This window comes from Musa acuminata, chromosome BXJ3-6 (assembly GCF_036884655.1).
Source record: "Musa acuminata AAA Group cultivar baxijiao chromosome BXJ3-6, Cavendish_Baxijiao_AAA, whole genome shotgun sequence".
In the NCBI taxonomy this organism is placed as follows: Eukaryota; Viridiplantae; Streptophyta; class Magnoliopsida; order Zingiberales; family Musaceae; genus Musa; species Musa acuminata.
The window spans coordinates 40,302,281-40,329,969 of NC_088354.1; the positions used below are offsets into that span (position 1 = coordinate 40,302,281).

The following is a 27,689-nucleotide window of genomic DNA, read 5'->3' on the forward strand; positions in this document are numbered from 1 at the left end:
CAGTTATGAAGCCTGTACACGGCCAGCCGACCCTTTCTCCGACGGCGTCTTCTATAACGAGCGACCCCTGTCCCATGCGTTGCCCCTCTTCTTGCTCCAGATAGTCATCATGGTCTTCACATCGTACGCCATCTACTTCTTCCTCCGCCGCTACAACCAACCCCGCGTCGTGTCTGACATGATCGTAAAACCCTGCCACCCTTCACTTTCTCTCCTCGAATGATTAGCGATGCAGGCGGCGTTTAATGTTTGGCTTACGTACGTACGTCGACTGGTGTCGTTGTTGCAGAGCGGTGCTCTTTTAGGGCCGACTCTTCCGTACGTAGTGACTCGAGTGCTTACCTTCTTCCATTATCTCTTCGGCTTGGGCGGTGCGGCACCCGACTACGAGCACATCAGACAGCAGTACCTGGGTACGGTTTTCCGGGCGGAAGGGCTTTCGTTGATGCGCACGGCAGCAAGTTTCGGCATCCAGATGCACTTCTTCTTTGTCTGTGTGAAGATGAAACCCGGCCACCTGAAGCGGTGCGGGAAGAAGGCCTTCGCCATCGCCATCTCCAGTGTGGTCGTGCCCTACCTCCTCCTTAACGAGCTAAAAAAGGTGTTCAAGATCCAAGAGGACTACATGATAGAGGGCATCGGCTATTATACATGCCTTGACTACATCAACATGATCACTTCCATCAGCTCGTTCCCTGTGGTGGGCAGCATCCTGGCGGAGCTCCGACTGCTCAATACCGAGCTCGGTCGCCTCACCATGTCGGCGTCCCTGATCGCTGACCTGGGCAGCAGTTTCTACATCGTCGTCTACACCATAGTGACGGTGTCCAGAAACCTGAGCATGGGTGTGCTGGAAGCAGCGAGCAAGATGGTCGGCTATGTCATCTTGGTAGCTTTCCTTTTCTTTGTGTTCCAGCCATGGATACGGTGGATCGTACGTCGGACCCCCAAGGGTGGCCGCGTCTGGGAGGGCCACGTCATAATGGTGATTCTCGCCGTGATCGCCATGGGCGCCTTCAGCGACTCCTACCTGTCATCCCACTGGGAAGCGTCCGTCTACTTGGGGCTGTTGGTGCCCGACGGGCCACCGCTGGGGACGGCGCTCATCGAACGAGGGGAGTTCATCCCCGCCGAGTTGCTCATACCCCTCACCTACCTCATCGCAGGCAGGTGGATCGATTTTACCACCGTCACACAGCCCAAGATGTCTGTGGCGCTGCTGCTGTACATGTTTGCAGGCTACACCGTCAAGACCCTGTCCGCAATGGTGCCGGCCATATACTTCAACATGCCGATTCGCAATGCTGCCCTGATGGGCCTCATGCTCAACTTCACCGGCCTCGTCCAGATCGCCAACTACATGGGTTTAGCAGACGCATACAGCGGCACTCCCGTACGTCCACAAACCTCCCTCGTTGCTCATCTCTTCGACTTGACTGCCCTCTGTTCTGCTCACGACCTACTTTCTGCACGATCTACGAGCTCATCATCGCTCACCTCACCTCCTCTTGGCTGATGCGGCTGTGCCTGTGTACCGCAGATTATGAATCAGCAGGCTTATGCGGTTCTCATCGTTTCTGGTGTCTGTATAACGGCGATAAGCTCGTCGTTGGTGGCCATCTTCTACGACCCCTTGAGCTCCGACCACGTCATGGGCTGTCGAACGGTGCAGCACCTCATGCCGCAGGCGGAGCTTCGCCTGGTGGCGCCGGTGCTCAACGAGGAGCCCGTCCCGCACATTCTCAACCTCCTGGAGGCGTCCTCCGCCGACGAGCAGACCCCCATCTGCGTCTACGTCCTCCACCTCGTGGAGCTCATGGGCCGGGCCACCTCCACCATCATCGCTCACAAGAACCGCAAGGGGCAGCTGGACGCGCACCAGATGGACCGCCTCCACAACGTCTTCATCAACTACGAGCAGACGAAGAAGGGGATCGTCGCCGTCCAGCCGTTCACCGCGGTCTCCCCCTACAAGAGCATGCAGCACGACATCTGCTCGCTCTCCGTGGAAAAGAACGTTCACTTTGTTGTTGTCCCGTATCCGAGGAAGGAGTTGGGGGCCAATGCGGAACTCTATCAAGCCACTCGCAGCATCATCTCCAATGTCCTCACTCAGGTGGGCGCAAACCTTTCGATCGATGGTTTGTCTGATGAGCTGCAAGTTCTGGCCGGAGCATGATGATGATTCGTGATTTGCACCTGCAGGCTCCCTGCTCCGTCGGCATCCTCGTCCACCACGCCCTCGCCGGCTTCGGGCAAATCGTGCCGGGGCAGTTCCAGTACCACGTCAAGATCCTGTTCTGGGGCGGCGCCGACGACCGGGAAGCTCTGTCGTGCGGCGCGCGCATGGCACTGCACGCCGGCGTCAGCGTCGACGTCACCCGGGTCCTCCCGCCGACGGAGCGCAACAGAGACAAGGACGTCATCTGCGACGAGGAGCTCCTCCGGGAGTTCCAGATCAACAACGCCGACAATGAGCGGGTGGCGATCGAGGAGGTGGTGGTGAGCAACGTGGAAGAGACCATCGGCCTCATCAAGTCCATCGATAAGGCGTACGACCTCGTGCTGGTGGGGCGGCGGCAGGGGTCTAGTTCGTGGTTGGGTGAAGTAATGGACGAGTGGATCGAGTCGCCGGAGCTGGGGATGGTGGGGGATATGTTAGCCTCCTCGGAATTCACCGATTCCTGCTTCTCCGTTCTTGTAGTCCAACAATATGTTTGACGGAAAACAAGCTAATCACTGCATGCACGTGAAGATCGAAATCATCCATCTCTATGTTCAGAACATTCATCACTGCATGCCTTGTGCAGTTGAATCAATCACATAAATATGCAGTAATTCAACATCCATCCAACCAAGAATTTGAATAGCAGAGAGCAAAAAATGTTATTTGCGTGCTTCTGTTTTCATATGCTGTATAACAAGCAAAAAGAGATGATGTAAAATGAGATAAACATGTATACATATAACCCACTTGTAAGTGGTTATCTCAAAGATTATGTAAACTGGTTCAGGTAAAAATTGCCAGTATAATAATTTATCGGCTATGAGAGATATTGGTGCTTTTTGCCTCTTCATCACCCCACAAGAAGTAGGATCTGACCAAAAGAAATGTGTAAATAATGAATGATGTTCTACATGGAATGAATGATTTTTTGCATCCAACTCCAAGAAGGAGGGAGACATGGTCAGCATTTTGGGAAGGGAGCACAAGGTTGTGGTTCCAGAAGTTGCATCACCATGCATTTTCATGAAATGGTCGCCCTAGTCAGGCAATCCAGGCTTCTTAGATGGAAAACTGCCTCTAAACCTTCATTGCGAGGTCGTAAAATGAAAGGATGTTTTCCACTAATAGCAATATAATGATTAACCATTCCATGTGATCACTTTTTCTGTTCTGGAGGACTTCTTGAAGGAAATGGATGTTGTGCTGCAAAGACAACCAGAGATTATTAGTAAAAGTGCACATTCGACAATAGCGGGATCTGATTAGTCTGAAAAATGGAATGTGAATCGGTTGAAAACAAACATTAAAATGATCAGGGCACATGCCACGACAATTTGATTGGAGCAGTCATCTCGCCCAGACACTTGAGTAGGAGATGAGTTCTTCCAATTAAAACCAGAATAGATGGTATAGAAAGTAGAAAAGATGGTACCTCCACAAATTTCAGTTTAAAATCGAGGTTTCCGATACGTTGTGCCAGTTCATATTCTTCTCTCAGATACTCCAGAATTTGGGCATAATTCGCATTTTTCCAAGCAATTTCGGACCTGAAAAAAAAAGGGTCATGTAATACTACCACATAAGAAAAATAAGTATACTGAACCGGCACTGAAGCAACCAATTCGGCAACCTACATGTTTAACTTAGTTTACTGATTATAGGTGATCAACTAAGGGTTTGAAATGCAAAGGTAATTAGATCTGCCATTCATTTTCCCTAAAATTTTAAAAACAAATATTGCCCTCTCAATCTGAAAATGAAATTTGCTAAAAGATTGCTAGACACCAGCATGCAATTCCAACATGACAATAAGAATACATATATATATACATATATATATATATACATATATATATATATATATAGAGCAAATTTCATGATTGAGAGGGCAATATACATACATACATACATACATGCATACATGCATGTACATATATAAATATGTACATATATAAATATGTACATATATATATATGTACATATATATATATATATATAACACCAACATGCAACTCCAACATGACAATAAGAAATAAATCCCAGTTCACACGTAAAAGGAATATTGATACCAAGGATTGTCTTCATTTCGGCTTAAGGTGTCATATGCAAAAATAGAGACCGAAAAACCATCGAACTGACTTTAAAAGATCTGGATATGTTTCAGTCATATATGTAAAATTCTCAGAGATGTAGATACATGTACATGGTACTGAAAACCGATATATCGAGATACATCCACATGCACATCATGTTGCTTGTTTAAATACAATAATACAATGAAACTAAATTAGCAGAACTTATTATCTGTCATGCTATTTCCTCCATGAGATCTAGCAATTAAAATGCTATACCAAATCTCAATGTTGCATCCTATGTAACACAGATAGTCTTCAAATTCCTTGCCATCTCCATATCGGGTACATTTTTCAGATTGAATATTTCCATTATAATTTTCAGATACTTGAAAAATGTATCTAGTTTACTACATTATTATAAAAAAATATTAGATACTTCAAGCATACTCATGAATACTTCCTGAAAATACTGTCTTGCTTTAATGTTGATTTCTTTTATCATGGAGAAGGGTGTATGATTAAACAAATTATTTATATGGTGTTTGTATCAATTATTAATATAACTAAAACAATGAAATTCACTTATCTTATGTTCTTGCTATCTCTTCTACATTTAAGACATAATATTAGTAAATTCTAACTTTAATAATGAAAATTGTAGGAACACTAATTAATTACTTATTACTTGCCGTGAACTATCTATTCCAAAAATATACTTATGTTGAATTACAATATGTACAACATTTTATATCCATGATATTGTATCTATATTGCAACTTCTGCATGTGTATCTGTATCTTATGATATTTGCACAATATCCATGATGAATAAGTTGCATTAAAGTTCCTTCAATTGGAATGCACTTACCTATCAAAAAGGCCCAGCTTTAAAATCACATCAGCAAGACTAGAATTTGCCCTTCCAACAAGTTGGAACAGTTTATTCCTGTTCATGTTAAAAGTTCCAGTCTTCTCCATGCCACGATTAATGTCTGTAAATTCCTCAACCATATCATCGACCTGCAAAAACAAAGAAGACATATAACATCAAAATCTTCACACCATACTTTCTTCGCTCAATCAAGAAATGAATTTACCTAACTTACTTGAGCAAGACATCATTCTAAAATTAGTAGAAAATAGATGTCCGAAAGACTTAAGGGGCTTGTGATTCATGAGTACCTGTCGTACATAATGATCGAGAGCAATGCTTTGACCTAGTACACTTCCAATTATGCGTATTCCATCAATATCCAAACATTTTAGAGTTATATAGTCCAGACCTCCTTCCATCCATGCTTCCAATGATGGCTTCTCAACTACAGCATAATCTGATCATGCAACATAAAGTGGCTTAACTTTATAAGCTGAAAATTCTTTTTCAGATTCTATTGAAGATGTAATTCTATAGATATTTGCACTTCTAGGGAAATTGTTTCCAACCAAAATGGACATAAGAGAAAAAAGTGAAGAAGGGAATAATCTAACAAGATTAAAAGTCATTTACAAAATATGCACAGTAAAATACCCAGAATCAAATCTACCAAAGAAGAGTATACGTCAACTGCAGATGGAGCTGAAAGATGTGATGCCAAGCTATATTGAAAGGTGTCATGTGTTTTTTCTTACTATTAATATAATAATAACTTTTGATGTCTCATTAAGATGGCTCAGTAACCAACTCAAACCAAATTTCCCACCTTTCCATACTTATGCAGTGCAATTTGTCTAAAGCCCTAACAGTGTTCATCTCATGAGCTACACTCAACTTCTACAAGTCTAACAGGTTGTGAGTCTACACTATTTCTCAACCCATATATGAACATAAGCCTATAACTGAATGACCTTAAATATTTGTCCTCCCATTGCTTTCCACAAACATCTAAAATCAACCACTATACTTGATCACCTTTTTAGCTTCAATCAAGGCTAATCATTTTTTCTAGGAAAATACTATATATGTAACTGGAGGGCATCGAAAATGCAGGTCGAATGACAATCAACCAATGACAACAATTAACTTACTAGTTATAAGTTCAAACATTCATGAAAATGAAAGACTGATGATTTCTTGTATAAGTTTACCATCCTTTCTCATCTCTGGTACCAATCCAGATGCATGCTTCCGGATTATATCTAGGTACCGCTCAGCTTCATGATCTGCAATGTTGAACAACACGGCAGAACCATATTGGAATACAATCACATGGCGATAATGTACACTTTCTTTGACCACGCTGTCCTGCAAAGAAATAAATTTATAAGAATTAAGAACTAAAAAATATACCATAACTTTACTGTTCAGACCAGGACATACCAACCAGACTATAATTTATTAGATCATGCTAAATATGAATCATATTTTACAACATATGATATAAAATTTATATGTTATGTATCAAGGTTTGTCATACCACGGTATATCGATCAGTACAAGTGGTATGTACCGGCCCAATAGGGGATCATTATAAGCGATACATACCAATACATCGGTATAACCTACTGTATCATGTGTCGGTACATTGGTACGTATCATACCGACGGTCGGTTTGTCACGAACAAAGCTGTAAGCAGGGTGTTCGATGTAATGTTTGTGTATGTCCGTGTCTTTCGGTTTTGTTCATGCTTTGCACAGCATGTAGAGGGCTTGCACTAGATTTGATAGTCTCATTTTGGTTGGCTTGTTGGCCGTTTGAGGCTTGTAAACATAGGTAGTGTGCAGTCGTCGTACAGAGGCAAAACTATCAAGAAACAGGCCATCCAAGCAGTAATTTTGAGGGTTTTCTAGCTCCGCAGAGTGGTGCGAAGTGTCAGCCAGCACAACGCCCGGGAGCTACCCGGGTGGCACATGACTAAATAGGCCTTTGAGATAGTGTCTAGGGTTGGTTCGCTGTCTTGTTCCAAAACAGTATTATATGGGCATTTGTGATGACTTTTGGCCACGGTGAATCACCTTGGACCATTTGTCACATGACCATTCAGAGCTTGCGAAGTCTATGTTTGTAATTTGCATTGCTTATCAAGTGTTTGCTGAAATGATTGCTTGTGGGATCCTAAGTTAAACGCTTCTTCTAACCCGTCTTCTTTTTTACAAGTACTTAAGGGACCATGAGAGGTTTCAGGGAGGCTGACCCTTAGCGAATGGACACACAAAGGTGCCGCACGACCTAGACAAAACCAACTAAGTATGTGACAGGTCAGTACACTAATACGGACCGGTAAGACAAACCATAGTATGTATGACTTATATGCTAAGGGTGCATAACTTGAATAATAGATTTTTAGTGATGTATCACATATTGCATATAATAAAATATATAGTGTAATATTAGCATATTGTAGGCACAAGGACACAAACTGCCTAAAATAACCCAAATTATAAGTACGATTGTTGTTTGCAGATTTAAAATTTTAACAGAACCAGCTTTGGGGCTGCAGTAAGATAGCTCTTACGCCATCCAAGTGACTAGGAACCAAGTCACAAAAATAACCTCTTTGCTTGCAGGAATGAGGTTGTTTGCATGGACCCTCTGCAGGTCACATATTGGCGGAAGTCTGCATACGACCATCATTTTGAGACTTGAGGATATAATACAAAAAAAGGCCACGGGTGAGCATTTTTCCCTTGCAGTATCACTTTGAGCATGTCAAAAAGATAATCAACGAACAAAAACCTTAAAAATTCATACATGATATATGCATGAGACTAACCCACGGTGTTACATAGATGGTTGCATCAGAAATCATAGGAAGATTGTGGTATAAATCAGAGATGTGAGAAAATAATACAGAAGTTACCCATTAAACTAGTGTCAAGTATGCAGATCACCATAAAGCATCACAAACTTCTGTTGAATAACATCTTGAATGAAACATTGAGGGAATATCATAATGCCAAGAATCAATAAAGTGCTTCTTCAAGAATGATTACGCAATGTAAGATACATGTAAGCAGATTAGACAATCGATCTTACTGATGTTTCAGGCTGGAAATCATTGTAGCGCAGAGCAACACAGTTAGATGATCTAGAAGTCGGAGGAATTACATCACTTGAATTCTCGGTCTGCAGGCTCTTCAGATCAATGCTGCCAAAACAAATCATTCTCAGAAACCTCTACAATAGTTGACACATACAAAATAGCAGAGCGTCCTAAATAATTACCAACATGTTAAGAAATTGTAAAGCATGACATTATCATTAAGTTCTGGAATATTGGCAGTAAATAAGAATTCCATACCAAAGAAGAGAGGAAAAGGAAAAATAGTAGAACCTAAACAACAAATTACACAACAAGATCAGTTCTTTTCAAGCAAAAAAGTCCATGAGCACTAAAGCAGATAAGAAATTGCAGATGAAAAGAACTAAAAGTAACAAAAGAAAGAACGAGATTGGAAAGATTAAAGGGACACCTAGTAGAGAGGAAGAAGGCCTTGACCGGGATGTACTTCGCCACCTCCTCCTCCGCCTGCGACTCCCCTAGGCGTCTTTCTCCGTGCCCCTGATGCACGGGAAAAAGATTGCTTTCGTACGCATCAGAAACCGCCGTGTTTCCGGAGAAAAAGCTCAGGAGGGGCGAGGAGGAACAGCTGCGCCTCTGCAGAAGCGGAGGGGGCGCGGGAGACCTAAGAACGGAGCGCGGCGGCGGAGGAAGGGGCGACCTCGACGCTCCCAGTAGGCGCTTCAGGTGGAGGAAGGCAGTCCGCCTCGACATCAAAAGTCCCAAGTTTTGGGCGCGGCGCAACCCAAAGCCGCCGTCGCGCTGCTTTCTTTCGCCCTTCTTCTATTAAGTGAAAAAATAAGCTCCCATTAACAATTATTTATAATTGTTATAGAGTCGTATATCAGAACATATTCCGTACGTCCACGAATTCTAACTTCGCCACTTCCGTGGGGCCCGCAAGCTGACAAGAGGGCACAAGTGGCGGGTAATCTTGTAGGTACGATGGACAAGGTGGCGTGTGCTTTTTAAAGAAACCCTCTTCTTTTTTTCCCTCTTTTTAGTCCTTAAAAAAATATATTATTATTATTATAGTAGAATATAATTAATATGTATACATTAAGAGTGCTAATAGATCTTCTAATTGTGATGGTTAAATGGTCCGAGACACTATGAATCGATCGATATGGAATATTTAGTGGCCAAAACTAGCATTATTGCGGAATCACTTCATTGAGTAGCTTTTAGATTATTTGTTTACATTAGCCTTTTTTATTTTTTTTATATTATTATCTAACACTTTAACTAGTTAACAATCATTTAGTAGTAAGGTAAATTTTGGAACGTACAACTGATAACACAGTAGCATCTATCTAGAATCTAATGATCACACAACCATATATATATATATATATATATATATATATATATATATATATATATATATATATATATGTTGAGAATATTCAACCGCAACCTTTCACCGAACCACTGTGTCATCATCGGCCGTTTGGTTTGGGGTATCATATGGTTTTGCCTGTCCCTAATTAGAACGCGGTAAACATCAAAAATACCTTCCTCACTCGTGGGACCCTGTCAAGTGGGGTCGGTGGCCTCCTCTTCGCCGTCCCTCGCTCTGTCTCACCGTGTTTCTCCAGAAGAGAAACCACGCGTCCTGCAGAATCCGCCGAAATCGCCGTCGCCCCACACAAGATCCACCAGAGGGGAGACCGGATCCTCTTCTACTCGCTTTCTGGTGGCCGGGAATCCTCATAGGGTGCGATATCGGTGCCCATCTCTCGGCTTTTTAGCTGCGGTCTCTCACCTGCCCGTTTCTCGTACGATTGAAAAGGCGCGTATTTGATTCGCTTTTCCTGCTTTTCCGAGGTTCCTCGTCGTTCTTGTTCTTGATCGCATTGGTTCTGAGTGAGTCTCTTGCTTGGTTGTCGACGTTCTGTTCGATTTCCTATCGTTCTGTTGTTGCTTTAATGGATTTGGATGGAAGTGTTGATATCGTTGTGGGAATATCAAATGCTAACCAAAAGCTTTCGACTATGACCATGAAATATCTAAAATTTATAATACGTTGCAGCCATTTGTTCTTCTTTGCTTTTCGGGCGAGTACTCGATCTTTTTTATATTATGGCCATCTCTCTTGGTGCCAACTGCGTGGAATTATACTTCTGGGTGATGAAGAGTCCTGAGAGATATCGATACTCATGTTAGCCTTCAGATTTAGAGTTAGCAACATGGCAAACTTCATGTATGCATCAATTATCGGCTTAGAGGACCTATACTTTTTATGAATCCAAATGGAGCTCTCATCAGATACTGGCTGGAGCCAAATTTGGGGCACTAATTTTCTCCAAGATGGAGAAATATGCCTCTTTTCCTTTATGCTCCAATTGTGTTAGTACTTCTATCTAAGCGATTTTTTATTTTCTTTTAAAAAGAAGTCTGGAAATGGCATGAGTAGAAGATGTAAGATGATCCGTGGCCGCCTGTAGCTATCATTTTAAATGCCTTTAGGTCTGGAGAGTACATTTAATAGGAAAAAGAATTGCTCAATGCATGAAACTTCTTCCAATGTGAGGTTTAGGAAGGGTTAAATTTATTCAGGCTTATTCCTATTACATGCAATACATATGATTAATGCTAATGCTTGTTTCTTTAGTTCTACAAGCACTTACTATTTTTTTCGGTCATCTTACAAAAACAAGTCATGCAATTGTTAGTGGAAAATGGAGTTTTAATATGTATATGTTAAGTTGTAAGTTTAGTTCTGTTTGAGTTTGATATTTTATATAACTAATAGGTCTCAACCGGAAGGTATGAAAGGAAAGGGTTCCTTCCTTAGGGATGTATGGTAATGCATAATAATTTTACAATAAACCGAAGAACATGCTTCTTGCACTCAAAGCATAGTTATCATTTTTTATGCAACTTTCTGTCAAATTTATTAAGTTGTTTCTTTGTAAACTAATAGCTTTTTCCTTTATCACTGACGATGCACTGAGTCTCTTGCATGATCATCTTCCCAGAATAGATTATTTATTGCTGTGAAGTTTTGCCCTGTGTCTTAGTGTAGTATCCAATGCAACATAAGTGACTCTATAATTCGTCTGGCCGCTATAATTCTTCCTTGGGTATGTTTCTTAGTCTGTCTTATTATGTGCTCATAATCCTGCCTATTTGTTGCAGAAGTCAAGACACAAGTCACATTATATTTATAATTCAAATGAGTCAAGTGACAGAATTTAGTTCAGTAATTCCTGAAGTAGTAAAGCCTAAAAGAGCAGAATGGACAACTGCAACAGTGGAAACAGATAGCATTACTACACCATATCCTTTAAATACTGATGGGAAGATTCTTTCTCGCTACTTAAGACCTTCTACAGGTTCTTGCCATGATTTCTGTAAATATGGACTTAAGCATGAATACGAAGAAAAGAAAAGGCATCACTTTTTCCTAGGGGCTTCAACCAACAGCCAGATGCCTGATGGCGAACACAATCAATCACATTTCATGACTGTAAATCAGAGAAAGCACAAATCAGAGCTCAAGCCAAGGACAACTAACACAAAAGATGAACTCACTGATAAGACTAGACTCAGTGAGCAGATGGATCTTCCACCTGAGATGATAATTCAGACTTCCAGTTCCCTTACCAGTCTAGCAGCAGGATTTGTTCACGAATCCTCAAGCTTGAAGCATATTTCTACAGTACATGACCGAGAAAATAATGCATCTTTTGAGCATTCAGCTGCAAATCAAAATGAAAAATTATCAGAGGAATTTATGGATGTTGCATCTGATGAGCATGAATCCAGAAGATTATCCTGTGAATCTGTAATCACGAAACTCGATAGAACAACCTTGCAGAACGGTGTTGCTGTTGAAGAGTGCATACCCATAACTAAGGTAGAAGGTTCATCCGAGGAACCTGTAAGTATGAAGTTTATGATTTCGTCAACAATTCAGGACAACTTTGCTTCTTCTGAGCATAAAGCAGAAAAAGCAACAGAAGGATCATCGTTGGAGCAGATAAGCATGGAGTTGAGGATTGCATCTCCCATCATAGATGATATTGCATTTGCTGAGTATCAAATGGCCAATGGAGTAGATGAATCATCTAATAAATCAATGAACATTGGGGTGAAGGCTCTTCCTGGATCATCTGAGGGGCCATCAAGTCTGAAATTGCTGAATCATAAGAGCAAGGCATCTGCTAAGTGCAGACCTGCCTATCGAACAGAAGCATTACCTAAGGAAGCTTTGAGCATGAAGCTAAAGACTCCTCCATCTCAAAAAAGCTCCACATCTACCATGAACACACCAATTGATCAAGCAGGATTCGCCAAGAAACAGATTCAGGTGAGGAGTTCAAGAATAGGTGACAAAACAAAGAGAGAGTTGAACATGCTGAAGAGAAACGAGGAAACTGGAGGCTCTAATGGACATAAAGAAATAAAGGAGGAACAATGTGATATATCCGTTGGACCAAAATGTGTCAAGAAGAATTTTGCAGCAAGGAAAACAATGAAATCAATCAGGTTGGAGTCTGAGCAAGAGCATCCATCATGTTTCAAGAGCAACATTTTATCTGCCACACCCAGAGTAATGAAGAAGGCAACCTTACCCCCTTCCAAGAGTCTGGTTGATAGATCATTTGTAGGTGGGACATCTTTAAAGTTGAAGGTCTTGGTAAAATCTTCACCTGCATCCATTTCTTCAACAGGACTATTTGATCCAAGGTACCGGGAGAAGATAATCAAGGTTGGAGACAAGTCTAATGGGGGCAAAGAAAAAGCATTTGAATCACTGTCAACCCTTCCATCCACCAAGTCTCGGCTTTCTAGGGTATCAAGCATGAAGCTGAGAAAATACAGGAAAGTAATCCCTTCTTTCACCACGAATTATCAAGCAAAAGCTGGAAATTTTGGTCTCAAGGATAAAACTATCCGTGCATTTGAGCCTAATTTGGAGAAAATTGACCTGAAAGCCTTGAGGCAAAAACTCCGAAAACACAGATCACATCCAGACAGGAATGAAGAGCTCAAGGAATCTGGATCTCAGTTGGGCGGATCTAGTGAAACTGTTTTGCACAGAGAGGCATCTCAGAGAACCTACAGAGATGTTTGTGAAAGTGAAATAAAAAGTGCTCCTGAAAGGAATACTGGTGTTAACTCAGAATATAAAATTGGCACATCTCGTAAGTCAAACTTCAGCAGAAGTAAGATGGTTAACCTTCAGCCTGAAAACAATAATAATCCTCCGAGGAGACTCAGATTCAGGCAGGTTCAGACTGTAGGTGACAATCGGAAGGCTAAAGAAATAGCGACAGAGAGCTTTAGAAACAGGATGGAATCAGATGGCGCAGGACCAAGTGCTTCTCTCTCGGATGCTATTAACGTTGTCTTGAGACATCAAGATGTCAATGATAAGAAAGACACCCAAGGTTTGTTCAATAATGTGATCGAGGAAACTGCAAGCAAGCTTGTTGAGTCTAGGAAGAGCAAAGTTAAGGCCTTAGTTGGTGCTTTCGAAACCATTATCTCTCTTCAAGAAACCAAAGTAGCTCCACTAGTTGCAGTTCCCTGATTACTTTCTGATACTTGGTCAAAAAGTGTTCATGATGCTATCACCCTCCATTCTTTCCTTTCCAATTTAGTTAAATGGCTTTGTTTTGAGGATCCTGGTGAAGTTTATGTACAGGTGTAGTATGGAGATGGAAAAACACTTTAGATAGATGGATTTGGCTTGCAAGGCTTACAGATTTTGCATGAGGAAGATGTGTCAGTGGTACAGATTGTGTTGGGCACATATTTGATTGCTGTTTGTGTCTATCTTAATATGTTTTGATGGTCCCAAAAACTCTCAGAGATGTGAAACAAATAAATTGCTTTCTTTTTGCCACCTCTCTGTGTCAGTGAGATGTAAGAATTTTGATATCAGCTAGTGCATGAATTCTTTACCTTTTCTGTGTATATATGCAAGGAACAAAATTACTAATAACAAGCATGAAACCATACATAGGGATCAAACAAGAGATGTAGAATTCAAGCATGCTCAAATTGGATGGGATCATATCTAAGTCAATTCATTACTTTATCAGATTAAGTTTCCATGCTAATTTTTGCTACCATTTTTATTTCTTTGGTACTACTGATTTATTTGATGGTATAGAATCTAATAAATTTAGTAGTGATAGATAATACAATAAGCCTCAAACATGATGTTATTGACATCTTAATCCGCAATGATATGTACTCAACATGCCTAACTCGGTTGCTATTTGGGTCAATTGGGCCCCAATTGTGTCAAGCGTATAAGCTCAAATCAAACCCAAATCCATATGGTTTTAGCTAATGTCTGTTAAACTCGAGTTCGGTTCGTGTCAGGTCGAGAATTTATACCGATTTGTTATAATGATTATAACGGCATAAGATACCGTTACAATCTTTTTCCCCTAATTTCTGCCGATTAGAGCTTCCCCGATTCGAGCTCTAAATTGGAACGGTTTTGGCTTCCATGGCGGTGGCGTCGGTTCCATTGAGGGCGGAAGTACTCTCCTTGCTCCGATCGCTCCTGAAAACGGCGAGGAAGTTCGGTGACTACAACATCAGGGAGTACGCGAGGAGGAGGGCGGTCGACGGGTTCCGCGAGAACAAGGGGCTCTCAGATCCGTCCGCGATCGCCGCGGCTTTCGCCGAGGGGACGTCTCAGCTCGAGGTCGCGAAGCGGCAGGCGTCTGTGTACACCTTGTACGCTCCCAGTGCAAAGAGCGTCATGGAGGTGAGGAGCTTATGACGCCTCCGATCCAAAGGTACTGAATCTGTGTGAAATTTGATGGGGTTTCGATGAATTTAATCGTTATAATTTTGGGGAAAGATTTAAGCTCCAGTTACTTTTTTTTGTCGATTTATTGCTGGATACGCTCAATTCGCTATAGAAGGATTGATTTTGGTTTCATGAAGTAGCCGGAAGTTGGGTAGCTTCCATGTCTGATAGAGAGTGAACAGATTGGATTCTGTTCGATGAAGTTCGTAAACTTATCCGAAACATTAGTTAATTGTTTGTGATATTAAAAATTCCATCTTTGAATAGGACATAATTTTCTATAAACTGTATCGATTTAGGAAGTACTGCATGCTGGTGTTTTGTTTATAAGAGGATCTGTGGCGCAGGATGCCCTATTCTTTCTTTATTTCAGAAAGACCTGTCTAAGGTCCACATGAAATTATTTCAAAACTGTGGCTGCTTGCGCAAAAACTATGTAGTGCAACTATTGATTGTCAATCGCGAATACTTTTCTTCTATGGAAGCAGAATTCTTTAATATGATGCATCATCACGTACAGGAGTCTTTTTGAGGTCAACTGAATCTATTGATCTTGAAATGACATCCTACGTTGCAGTCTTGGACAGTTTCACATCTTAATTTGCAGCAAGATTACACTTATATCCATAATCACATCATCCACACCTCTTATTAGTAATTTTATTGGGAATAACATCTACAGCAGATGTGATCTTTGTGCCCTTTCAGATCATACTTTGATGTATCTCAGACTAATTTCCAGTGCAAAATGTACAATACACCTCAAGGCTACGGCTTCTGCCTCCTCTGCATGAGTTACAATAAACTTTTCTGTATGTAACATAAGCACTCCATTCATATCACGACAAACTGCTTTATATCATGATCACGCATCATTAAATAATGTTTCATCTGCATTAATTTTATAAAATCCTGCTGCAAGTTTACTCCTGAGAAACTATGTTGCCAGCAGTTGGTGCTTTGTTTGCCTCATTCAACCTTTGATACTCTTGCAACAAAAAAACACCTTTGTTGATTACCTGGTGGTGAGGCAATGAGTTCTTACATGTATATATTAATTTGTTCTGTGTCTCCACAGAAACCATAGGATCGTTAAAACCTTCTGAGCATCATGAAACACATTCCATCATCTAAATAACCATTCTGCAAATGATTCACAGTCATCTTCATCTACCTTTTAGCATAGTTGGAATCCAAACCAAACAAACATTAATCTATTAATATTTTCCATAACTCCACATCTATCATGAATATTGTTTCTACAGAAATGATTGAAAACTATAGTTCAAAGTGGAGCCTAGATATTTTGCTACATCAGCCTGCTGAGTAATGACCATAAGGACTATAGATCAAAGTTTTGTGTAGGGTTGTTACAAATGACTGCACTGACGTAGACATTGTTGTCTAACAAGTATTTTTTTTGATAATTTAGATAACACTTCTCATACATGAATGCTATAAGATCACACATCTTGTACGTGATTGCGACATACACACTGATATCTGAAATGTTTTAATTGAAGGAATAATTGGCTCAAATGAAAGATAAAGAAAGTATCTGAAAGCTTGAGATGAATTCTTTGAATTGAGGGATACTCTTTAGCACAATTTTGATAATCGAAAGAATCTGTAGGTGAAATTTGATATAGACAAATACAAAGACAATTTTCAAATATCCATACAAAGATATTAAATTTTAATGATCTTAGACTGGTTAATTCATCCCTTTTATGACCTGTGATTATCTAAGACAAACTACAATGTGAGGATAAATTGATCGGGGTCTTCCTTCCATTTGTTGACTTTTCTGTTGCCATTGGGATCAAGTCATGAGACAAGCCTTGCATACTAGCATAGAATTCAATTCCTGACTGGGAGACCGCGCAAAGGATGATTGCTGGATATCTTATTATCTCCAAGACTTGAAATATTGGTGCAATATTAAACTTCCGGTTACTTGGAAGTGTATCTTTCCTTGCTTCTGTAAAATAAGCAAGCTATGGTTTTGATAATGTATTGACCTCTGGTTCCTCTATACTATGATTCTAGCCGTACCTTACATACTGATGCAGGTAACAACCACTGGTCTGCTGGAAAAAGAACTTTAAAAAGCAATAACACTTTGACATGTATCTACATATTGTTGTTTGGTATTTGAGTCGGCTTACGGTAAACATGCTGGTTTTGCAGGTACAATAAATTAAGCAGTTTTGTGCTACCCTGCAAGCCATTCTGAGGACAAAGTAGTTCATAAGGTATTTAATACCAGCTCGAATCATGTGGTACATACTTTTATCACTATCAATTTGGCTCCACACACATCTTGATGTGAAGATGAGACTTCACTGAGGTGTTCTGCATGAACTTGTATTTACGTACTCAAATTCCTGAGAATTAAGGACATTATTGTAGTGGTTGCAGGATGATTGTTGTTTGGTTTGTGTAGCTACACTGATGAAAATTAAATATAACCTCAATGATAGAATTATTCAAAAACTAGTACTGTCGAATGAGCAATCATAGTGGTGGTGGATAAGACATAATCATTCTAAACGACACATCCTTGGCTACGACTCTTCTCTCTCTCTCTCTCTCTCTCTCTTAATCTCTTTATCTGTGTGTTGAACTTCTTGTGTTACTACTGGAGGTAAATTTACTACAGTGTGGTAGTTAAGACATGATCATTCTACAGGACACATCCTTGGCCATGACTCTTCTGTGTGGGGGATGTCGACAGATATCTGGTTGGACCAGCATGAAGGTGATACTGCAAACAAAGACTGTAGTGGACAAAAGGTCCTCTATTTAATCGCACAAAGGATTGAGAATACTCCCAACTAGATTATGTCTACCTCTGAATCAGTCCCTTTCAGATGTCATCTCAATCTTATCTTTCCCAGCTAAAGTTGCTTGCAAACAGTTATCACCTGTCGAGCCACCATCCAAACAGATCGAATGGTTGGTATGTAAGAGGTTTTTTTGCCCCACCCCCCCAACTTCAGAGATTGTAATCCAACATATAGGTCGAATGAATGCCTTCAAAAGAACAACACAATCACATTAAGCATCAAAGGGCAACCAATTCAAGCTCGATAACCAACATAGACTGATGAATCACACATTGTTCTTCTCCTGTTGACTTGAGATCCTAACAAAAGAAAGCAAAAATATTAGTCAACCCTACCATGATTTTGGGACTAATTTTTATCTCATGTAAAGAACAGATCACCATGGAACCCAGGAAGGGTGGTGATGATCGCCACAGCCTGAGACCTTTGCCGACAGGACTGCATCCAGTTTTGGAGATCAGTGGGGCTTCCATTGGATCCACCAGCAGACACAAGTCCTTTTACCTTTCCCAAAAGCCACAGCGAGATCAGTGGGCCATCTCGGTCCCTCAGAGATCGCCATTTGTTTGTGGTCAAGTACTGCATTTAGATATGATCTCAACGAGGCTTTCATTCCATCACATTGATGAACAGTTGAAAGGTTTGTCAAGATACTACTACATGCGCTAAAAGAGCTCACGAATCCATTCTGGAGCTCCACAAAGGAACAAGAAATCACCAGTATACGGCTGAATAGTCTCCCCACTAACAACAGTGGCCGGAGATAAATAATCGGCACAACCACGGAGACAACAGTATGGAGAGCCAAAATTATCCTACTCGTATGTATTCCTGTACATACGTACGTACGTATGTATCTATCTATACAGCAGCATACTTTGGAACAACTGCTTCGATCCTTTGTCCCAGTAGATGAACGAACCATTGGTATCCGTAAGATCTCTGTCAAACCCTAATGTGCAGGAAGAGTTGTGGTATGATAAGTGGCAAGTCAACTCTAATTGCTTTCTTCTATTTATACAACCTTCTGAATCTTTCCATGACGATAACAAAGGTGCCGCTCTCACTTTTCTTCGAGAAAAAGAGAGAGGCTCAATTTGCTGGTGGAGATATAGTGAGTTCTTATAGTCGCACTAGTGATTGGCTGAGTTGGAAAGAGAAGTCGCTAAGAGAAAAACAAAAGGAAGGAAAGAGAGAGAGAGAGAGAGAGATGCATCCTTCAAACTTGATAAGGATAACAGTAATCCAAGAACCACATATTGGCTCGGAAGCAGGACATCAACATCCCTCGAGAAGCACCCACCTATCACACACAGCTTGAGTGCACTGCTGGTTCTCAGCTCAACACAAATTGCTGAAGGGATTCGATGATCTTGTGGATGCTGATGTATGATTTCTATCACCCATAATTATTAGAACTCTTCTGAGTCATCGGTTGACCTGATAGAATATATGTAAAAAATAATAAAAATAGTATATTTGATGTTATTATTCAAAATTCAAATAAAAACAAAGAGAAAAAAAATAAAAGTGATCACCTATTAGAAGAAGAAGAATCAAAGGTGTCGGCGAAGCTCAATGCTTCGAGGGGGGGTTTGCGTGTTGGTGTGGGTGTGGGGAAATATAAATTTCTCCAACGTGATTTCGTGCAAACCAAGTTAGGTTCGCAAAGATTCGAGGTGGGGTCCCACACCCTTATCTTCCGCCGTCCCCTCCAAAATAATGTCTCCATCATTAAGATGTGGCCCAAATCCTACCTAATCCGCGATTAACACAAAGCAAAGACATGTCTCCATACACAATCCTACTATCGAGTATGGCTTCCGACAGTCTGAAGGAGCTATACACAATACACACATTCAAGCCTTATTGGTTAAAAAGAAATAGCAAAATCAATTATTTAGTTTTTCTAATTGCATTAAGTTCGATTTTGATTTAATCTTTCTTACTTACTATAACATGATCGAAGTAAGGCTGAGTAATTATTTTTATTAGATTGGGATGACACCGAGAGTTGATGAACCAGTGAAATTATATTTCACATAATTATGATTTGAGTATGCTGATAATATTAATAGGTGTTCGATATTTCAATCGAATTATTACGTGAGGAAAAAATATTATCATATTTGTTTCTTTAAATAGATTATTTGAAATATATATAATAATTTAATCAAATAAAACAAACTTAGAGCAAGATAGTGACAAATCCACTAGTTGAATTGTTTGATTTGTTTCTTAACCTATATTATTCTTTTCTTCATGGAGAAATATGATGTGAGTAGATAGATAAAGAGCAAAAGATGGAAGTCTATAAATTTATAATATGTCGTAAGTACTTATAAATAGTGTAAAAATGAATAAGATTAAAATTAATTTATTATTATCAATTTTAACTTAAATATTTTGACAAATAATTTGGGTCAAACAAACCTAGATAGTTATAGTATTAAAATAAATTAAAATTTTGGGTTAATATTTAATTTACAAAAATATATATACATGTAAGATATAAGTTTTTTATACATTAAAAATAAAATTATTTCTATTGAAATTTTTTAATTGTTTAATGTATTTTATTTAAAATAAAAATAATTTGAGTTTGATTTTAAAAATAAATTTATTTTATTTTAAAATAAATATAAAATTAGGGCCTTTTCAGGGATATAAGTGTAATTTTGCTTAATTGCAGTGATAAAAGACATGCTTAACAAAAGCGAAGTGCTTCGGGTAGAAGAAGAGAAGACTCGGAATTAGAAGCGGAAGAAGACGACGCGAAGGAGATCGAAACCCGAAACCCTAGCGCTCTCTCTCTCCGGTACTCTTCCTCCTCTTACCCTTCTTTGATCTCAGAAGCCGCCGACGCGCCAATTCCGATCGGATCGATGGAGGAAGAGCGGCCCGCGCTGGAACCCGACGCCTCCGGGGGATCCAGCTGGGCGTTCTCTGGCGACGGTGCCGCCGCCGCGATCGCCTCCCTCGAGGACCTCTACGGCGGCGGTGGCGGCGGCGACGGCGAAGGGGAGATCGGTTGGGGCCTGCCGCTGGGTCCTCCCTGCGTCGGGGAGGAAGGTGTGTTCCCCCCGCTTCTCGAAGTACCGGAGTCCTCGTCCGGATCCGCCCCCGCGGCAGCGGCGGCAAAAGCAACCAGGGAGGAGCGATCGGATCCTCCCGCGGCCTCTGGCGATGCCGCGTCTTCGGTCTCGAGCGAGGAGCCGCCGCCTGAGAGCGACGAGAAGGCGGCCGATACCGCGTGAGTTCTATCTATACCTACAGTCTTCTCCTTCGGCCAGTGGCACTCACGTAATTAGCTGCCATCTCGTAGGGGTGAATTGGGGACGCGAGAGAGAAATTTTGACTCTTCTTTATTCTTTGTTTACTAAATAATTATACCAAATAAGCACATTTTGAAGCAAAAATATGGAGAAAATGTCGCCACGGAAAGAAATCGAGACGGTGGAATTCTGCCTACAACGATGGTAATTACGTAAATAAGGGGCGTCTCTGGGGGTAAAATGTTTGCGAGGGGGGAGGGGAGTGCAACTTGCAGCCCGCGTTCCTTTCGATCCTTCGAGGATTACGCGGTTTCCTCTCTCTCTCTCTCTCTCTCCCCCTAATTTCTTGGTGTTTATCTCTAAGATGATTAATGGTAGTATTAGGTGATTCCGATTGCTTTAAGTAGTACATATTGTAGTACATGGCATAATCTTCGTTGGTATGTATGGTGTTGTTAGCAGTAATATCGCATTAGCATTTATTTGTTCTGTTGTATGTTATGCACATTTGGTGTCTCGATTCCACCAATGTTGTTGTTTTCTTTTGTGAACAAACAATATATATATATGTGCTTTTTATTTGATCTTATTCGACACAACGACAATATCATGTCTAGTGATATTGTCGATGTTGATCATATGATAAATCATTAAGATCTGAATAATATGGTGTTTGAAACAAAGCAGCTATTCGACGTGGTGTCGATAAGAGATTAAAAATCATCTTTATTTTTGATGCTAATAGATGATTAATTCGGACTCTTGAAATGCTTGGCTCCTACTCTGTGAAATCCTCATTGTGGTTGTTGATCTTAGTTCGGCTTTTCTTTTCCGATTGCAAATCCTTGAGCCTCTTTCTTTAGATGATTCTGTATTTGCTTATAGGGCATCGCCTGCCATTCTGCTTGTAGGAATAAAACCTGTAAGAAGGGAATCAAGCGCACTCGACAACCCAGGTTTGCATTCATGACCAAGAGTGAGATAGATCACCTTGAAGATGGCTATAGGTGGAGAAAATATGGGCAGAAAGCCGTGAAGAACAGCCCATTTCCGAGGTCAGTTTCTCTCTAATTCCATTATTACTCTTTGTTTTCAGCATTTTTTTCATGTCGATCATCTTCCAATCTGCTACTTTTTCTTGTTTGGTTGAAGTCTTCTGTAGCATTTTAGTTTCTGTGATCTTGAATGCGAAAATAGCTTATATGTCACATCCCCATTAGAGTAGAAAGTAGACTCAATCCAGATTTCAGGCAAAAATTGTATACCGACTCCTGGCTAGTTGTGCAGGAGCTACTATCGGTGCACCAACAGCAAATGCACGGTGAAGAAGAGAGTGGAGCGTTCATCTGAAGATCCCAGCATCGTGATCACCACCTACGAAGGGCAGCACTGTCACCACACCGTGTCTTACCCTCGTGGAGGCTCACACCTTCATACCGCAGCAGCCCTCGCAGCAGCTCAACAACTAGCTCTATCGGCGCCGCAGTTGTATGCACCACCATCGCCGTTCCCTCAGAGCCCTTCGCTGATCCATCCACAGCAAGAACAGCGACCCCCGTCCCTGCTTGACCGAACCCTAGCACTTCCCGCCGTCGACGAGGGTCTGTTGGGTGATATAGTCTCGCCTGCGACGAGGAACAGATGAATAATTGGGTACGTTTTACAAACCATTTATGGCTTTCCTTCACGCGTATTATCATTAGCAGCAGAAGATGAGCAATTAGCAGTTGATATAAAGTTGAGCAGACGCTTAAATAAATGGAAAGATTAGGTGAAAACTCAGAATCATGATATCACCTCAATGATGGCACATGCATAACTTGATTGATCATAGAACAATAACTTAATTATGAGAATATTCTTCTCTCCACATAAAATGGGTAGTGATGATGATGATGATGATGTAGACTCGGAGGAGTTTGTGTGGCCAAATCCGCTTGTGCTTTATGTGGTTCTTTTGGCGTCCGACTTTGTTTCTCCAATGCATTTATATTCACATGGAGAAGAATATGTCTCGTAGCAACCAAAAATTACTCTTCCATGTAGTCAGTTCATCGTTCTCGGACGAACCTTTTCCTTCGCTTCTCTCTTTGTTGGTGTTGACTTGGATGAAACGTTGTCACTGCTCTCAGCTTTTACAATCTTTGCAGGCAGCCGTGGCAAACAGTGGATGCATCTCTCAGCTTACGAATGGAGATATTGTTTATGGCTGCGTGGAAACATCCCTAGCTAGGCATTGCCCGTTCAGATGTTGACTTCTCTGACACTTGGCTGGTTTTAATGGATGCCAACTCCTGTTTCTTTTGTTGTCCTTTCGATCAGCTGTATCATTTCTCTACTCTGTAGCACGATTAACTACTGTAGATTTCTCCGGTGCAGGAGCATTAAAAAGCTAGCTTACTGTCTCCTCCATGTAACACCAGATTCAGAACAACCCTAATTTAAGAGTGCTGTTTATGGATCCAGCTTTCGACTATACTCGCGGTCTGGAATGCTGAGTTCGAGGTAAGAAAAAGCCTAACTTTGTTTCCTTGCCTGCAATTGTCTCGCAGATGCACGTACGTGAGAAAAAGTTGCATGCGCTGTACGTGTAGCTATCGTCCTAAAAAGAATAAGCTGATGGAATTTACTGGGGAGAGAGAATGGGAGAGTACTGCATGTTCATGTCAAACCCTAGATTGTCTTTTCTTGTTCTTTTTCCTTGTTTCATTAGTCTTTTATACGATGATGAGATGAAATTAACATGACCACCAGTGTTTAATGCATTATATTTGTTGATTATCTTATGGGTAAATGGGCAAAGAAAGTGACAGTGCAATTAGATTCAAGTCTTTGAATGTGTCAATCTTCCACCTTCTATGGCATTAATTCCCAAAGGTAATCATCCTCCACCATCATTTTAGCACCTTCAAGTCCCCATACCTTTTTATTTTTCTTGCACAAACCCTATAATAATTATAGGAGATGATCAATGACAAGTGAACCAACCTGAGATGCCATCACTATTCTATTGTTACAGTCAATAAGGAATTACTCATTTCCATCCTGAATTGATTCTGACCAGACCAATGACTGACATGCTTTTACACAACCATAATACAATTAGACATCAAAAGCTCTTGCTGGTGTCTATCTGCAAGAGGTCAAGGGAGATACTGACAAGACCTTGTTCTTATTTTATGTGTGGTCAGTGGAACAACATTGGTTGGACGGTGGCAATCTTAGTCAGGCCTACTGTGCTTTGCCTTTCTTCATCATGTGAATCCATAAGAAGTGAATGGCGATTGCTGTATGAACTAATTGTGAGGACTTGTTTAGGTGTAATATGTCACTTGCAGACAAGAGAAATCATGAACAATGGAAAAGAGCAGGACTCCGCTCATGAACAATGAATGGCATGTCAAAACCAGTGTTTCCCAGTGCTGTCGAGCACCGAGATTGCTTTCATCTTGGATCAGCTGTTCATATGATTCGATTACCTCGACATCGGTTTATTCTACAACACATTGAAAAGGAGAAGGAATCGAGGAACTGCGGCTCCAAAGCTCGACTCTCAGCAGCTCAACGATGGATGGAACAGTAACTCAGCAACCTTTGGAGCAACCTGCACTCCCCTCTCACTCTTCCATCAATTGGAGATCACACCCAGCAGTGGCTCATGCTTGAGGTTGCCTCCCAGCCACCATGACTTGAGGTCTTCACTTCCATCAGCTGGAAGATTGAGATCGAGCACGCCGGGCTTCTCGAGTGGCTGCTGCCGAATGGCCGCCCAAAGTCTTTTGGAACCAGCGGTGGCCACCAAGTGAGACCTCTTGTGGCCGCCCAAAGCCTGGCCGGAGCTGAAGAACCTGCTGCAGATGAGACACCGGTGGCCCTTGTTCGCCTTCGACGATCCACTGCCGGTGTCCTCCGTCGCTGCTTCGTCTGCCGAAGCATCGGTTTCCGTGCTGTTCTCAGCGACATGGGTCCTGTGGCCCCGGCAGCCTTTCATCCTCTTGTGGCTTGCTCTGTGGCCGCCGAGAGCTTGGTGGGAGTCGAACACCTTGTTGCAGGACTTGCATTCGAACTGGCTTCTCTTCTTGGTAGCCTTAGCCAAGCAATCATTCGAAGAAGCATGACGGAGAGAATCATCGGCAGGATCAAACCTCTCCAGCATGCTTGAAGAATTCCTCCCAAGTTTGTGATCGATTCCGTCTAATCTAGTCTTCATGCTTGTTTCCCCTGCAACAGAACTCAGATCCTCGTTCTTGGAAGGACATGGCATCGGCTCTTGGTCAGGGTTCTTGAGGTCGTCGGTGATGGAGGCGTAGGCCACGGGTTTCTTGGTTTCGTCGATGTCATCTCTGACGATTCCATCATTAGCACCACGAGATTCCATCTTCTTGAACCCGTTTCTTGGATCGCTCGACTTGGATCCCGTCTTCTCGCTTCCATTCGAGACGAAGTCCCAAGTCTCAAGAACCTCCGCCGAGTTCTTGTCCGACGTCTCGCTGCAGCTGCGGCTCCAGTTTCTGACACCCCTGGAGAGCAGCATGAGGTTGATGGCGCCGTCCTCGTCCTCAGGAGAAGCTTGATCGGTCCGTTTCGATCTTATCCGCCTCTCTGCAACGGTTTCTGCCGCGGCCTCGGTGCCAAGTTGGCTGCCGAAGCCGTTCCGATGGACGACATTGCTGCAGGGGCCTTCTTGCTCTCCTCGCTCCTCGGAAGGCTTCTCGGAGTGGCACCGCATGTGTCCAAAGAACGCTCTCCAGGACAGGAACTCGTTGCCGCACTCCGCGCACTGCATCTCTCCATCTCCGTCGCCGGAATCCGATAGCCGCCAAGTCTTCTTGGGGTTCTCCCTCAGGCTATAGCTGCTCTGCTGCCGCTCGTCGCCTTCCGACGAGGAGTTGGCGGCCACGGTGAAGTGAGACCTCATGTGGCCACCCAAAGATCTCCCGGTCGGGAAGCACTTGCGGCACACCTTGCAGCGATGCTTCGACGACGCCAGCGGCAGCGGCGGCAACAACCGATCTCCTTCCATCTCCCGGGCACTGACCAAGATCAAGAAAATACAACATATGAGCTCAAATGGGTTCAAGAATCCCCCTTAGATCCCTGAGGCGTCTCCATCACTGAGTACAAGATCTGATTGGTGGTTCCTCTTCCTCTCGTAGCAGCTTCAGGATGTGTTGGCTTCCGGTGAGGGAGAAAAGAGAGAGGCGAGTGGCGGTTGCTTCTTTAGAGCCTTCTCACCTTTGCGGAGAGGAGTAGAATCCATGCACGGGAGCAAAATGAGAGAGAGAGAGCAGAGTAATCATCAGATGGCGATGGTGTCGACAACCGGGAGTGGATGTGCTCAACAGAGAAGGGAGATAAAGGAGTTCACCACCACCACCATTCTTCCCCTGAGACTCTGCTTTCTAATGGACTGCTTACATGTGCACACCTAGTTTGGAATTCTTGATGGCACTTAAGCATGGTTGAAGTTGGAAAAGGTCAACTGTGGGACCTCACCAGGAGAACTCGTGCACGATCCAAGGCAATTCAGTTAATGAAGGGTTCTTCTCCTGGTGAAAAGGTCAACCAAGATCTCAGATGAAGGCATCCTGTGGGTGGGTCTCAAGTGTTGTTCTGGTGGTGCCTCTGTCGACAAGGATTAGATTACTCGCACTGGTTCTGTGCATATTTGAGTAGAGAGAGAGAGTGTGTGTGAAGGAACAGTTGTGTCACATTTCATGGAACTGCTTCAACATGTAATTTTGGTCAGTAAAAGCTTCAAATTTTCTTTATTCTAATGGAAGCTTAAACTGGGCAAAAGGTTCTCAAGTAGTAACATAAACAATATGCTGAATCCTTGAGTCAGAGCACACTGAATCAGGGTAACTATGAGTTTCAAATTGAACACAGTCAAAACACAAAGCAATCAAACAAGTTCCTATGGTTGTATTCACAGTAAAGAAAAAGAAATCAATGTGAGAGACTACAGCCTTGCAAACTCCTAAAAGAGCTTCTAAAATCTCCTACATGTCTGGAATCCAAACATTGTTCTCACTTATTGCCAAAGCAAATGACTCTTCATTTCTCTTCAATTATTTGTATAAATATGTGGCCAGCACATCCCTGTGCTGCTCCCTTCCTTGCAAAATTCCTATACATTACACAGGCTAATGCAACTCTCTGCATATTCTATATAGTTATATCAGAGGTATAGAATCAACCATTAAAGGCTTGACATTAATTTGTTTGATACATAACCTTTGTAATACACATGCTTTCTTCCTAAAAAGTTAGAACCAGCATTGGTTAAATATTCGGTTTTAGTCCATCTTAAATTGCAGTTGAAGCGATAACTCGAACCGAATTAACCTCTAATATATCTCTGGTAAATAAATCCTCTGTGTATGATTCTAGATCAACTCTCTTTCTATGAATACATATATAGTTATGCTAACATATTCAAGTCTGACCAACTCTATCCACCCTTGTCTTGCTACATTATGAT

General features: G+C 41.8%; 5 protein-coding genes across 5 annotated transcripts; 3 read left to right on the top strand and 2 right to left on the bottom strand.

Annotated features, from left to right (window-relative positions):
* Positions 1-229: 229 nt before the first annotated feature.
* On the top strand, positions 230-2,743 carry LOC135641478 (cation/H(+) antiporter 15-like). Its single transcript, XM_065156840.1, has 3 exons — positions 230-1,393; positions 1,541-2,116; positions 2,206-2,743. The coding sequence occupies exons 1-3, from the start codon at positions 230-232 to the stop codon at positions 2,719-2,721; spliced, it is 2,256 nt and encodes a 751-aa protein (XP_065012912.1). The 3' UTR covers positions 2,722-2,743.
* Positions 2,744-2,861: 118 nt separating this feature from the next.
* On the bottom strand, positions 2,862-9,075 carry LOC135640526 (protein RETARDED ROOT GROWTH, mitochondrial-like). The gene is made up of 7 exons (XM_065155046.1): positions 8,713-9,075; positions 8,276-8,387; positions 6,387-6,543; positions 5,484-5,632; positions 5,170-5,321; positions 3,660-3,774; positions 2,862-3,430 (listed from the first exon to the last, which is right to left on the bottom strand). The coding sequence occupies exons 1-7, from the start codon at positions 9,012-9,014 to the stop codon at positions 3,305-3,307; spliced, it is 1,113 nt and encodes a 370-aa protein (XP_065011118.1). The 5' UTR covers positions 9,015-9,075; the 3' UTR covers positions 2,862-3,304.
* Positions 9,076-11,201: 2,126 nt separating this feature from the next.
* Positions 11,202-14,123, top strand: LOC135639965 (uncharacterized). Its single transcript, XM_065154005.1, has one exon. The coding sequence runs from the start codon at positions 11,389-11,391 to the stop codon at positions 13,840-13,842; it is 2,454 nt and encodes an 817-aa protein (XP_065010077.1). The 5' UTR covers positions 11,202-11,388; the 3' UTR covers positions 13,843-14,123.
* A 6,522-nt stretch (positions 14,124-20,645) lies between these two features.
* On the top strand, positions 20,646-23,670 carry LOC103990095 (probable WRKY transcription factor 57). Its single transcript, XM_009409125.3, has 4 exons — positions 20,646-21,183; positions 22,117-22,260; positions 22,493-22,858; positions 23,356-23,670. Exons 1-3 carry the CDS (start codon positions 20,816-20,818, stop codon positions 22,848-22,850), a joined length of 870 nt encoding a protein of 289 aa, XP_009407400.2. The 5' UTR covers positions 20,646-20,815; the 3' UTR covers positions 22,851-22,858; positions 23,356-23,670.
* Positions 23,671-24,669: 999 nt separating this feature from the next.
* Positions 24,670-26,719, bottom strand: LOC135641479 (zinc finger protein ZAT4-like). Its single transcript, XM_065156841.1, has 2 exons — positions 26,441-26,719; positions 24,670-26,238 (listed from the first exon to the last, which is right to left on the bottom strand). The coding sequence occupies exons 1-2, from the start codon at positions 26,503-26,505 to the stop codon at positions 24,834-24,836; spliced, it is 1,470 nt and encodes a 489-aa protein (XP_065012913.1). The 5' UTR covers positions 26,506-26,719; the 3' UTR covers positions 24,670-24,833.
* Between the last annotated feature and the right edge of the window lie 970 nt (positions 26,720-27,689).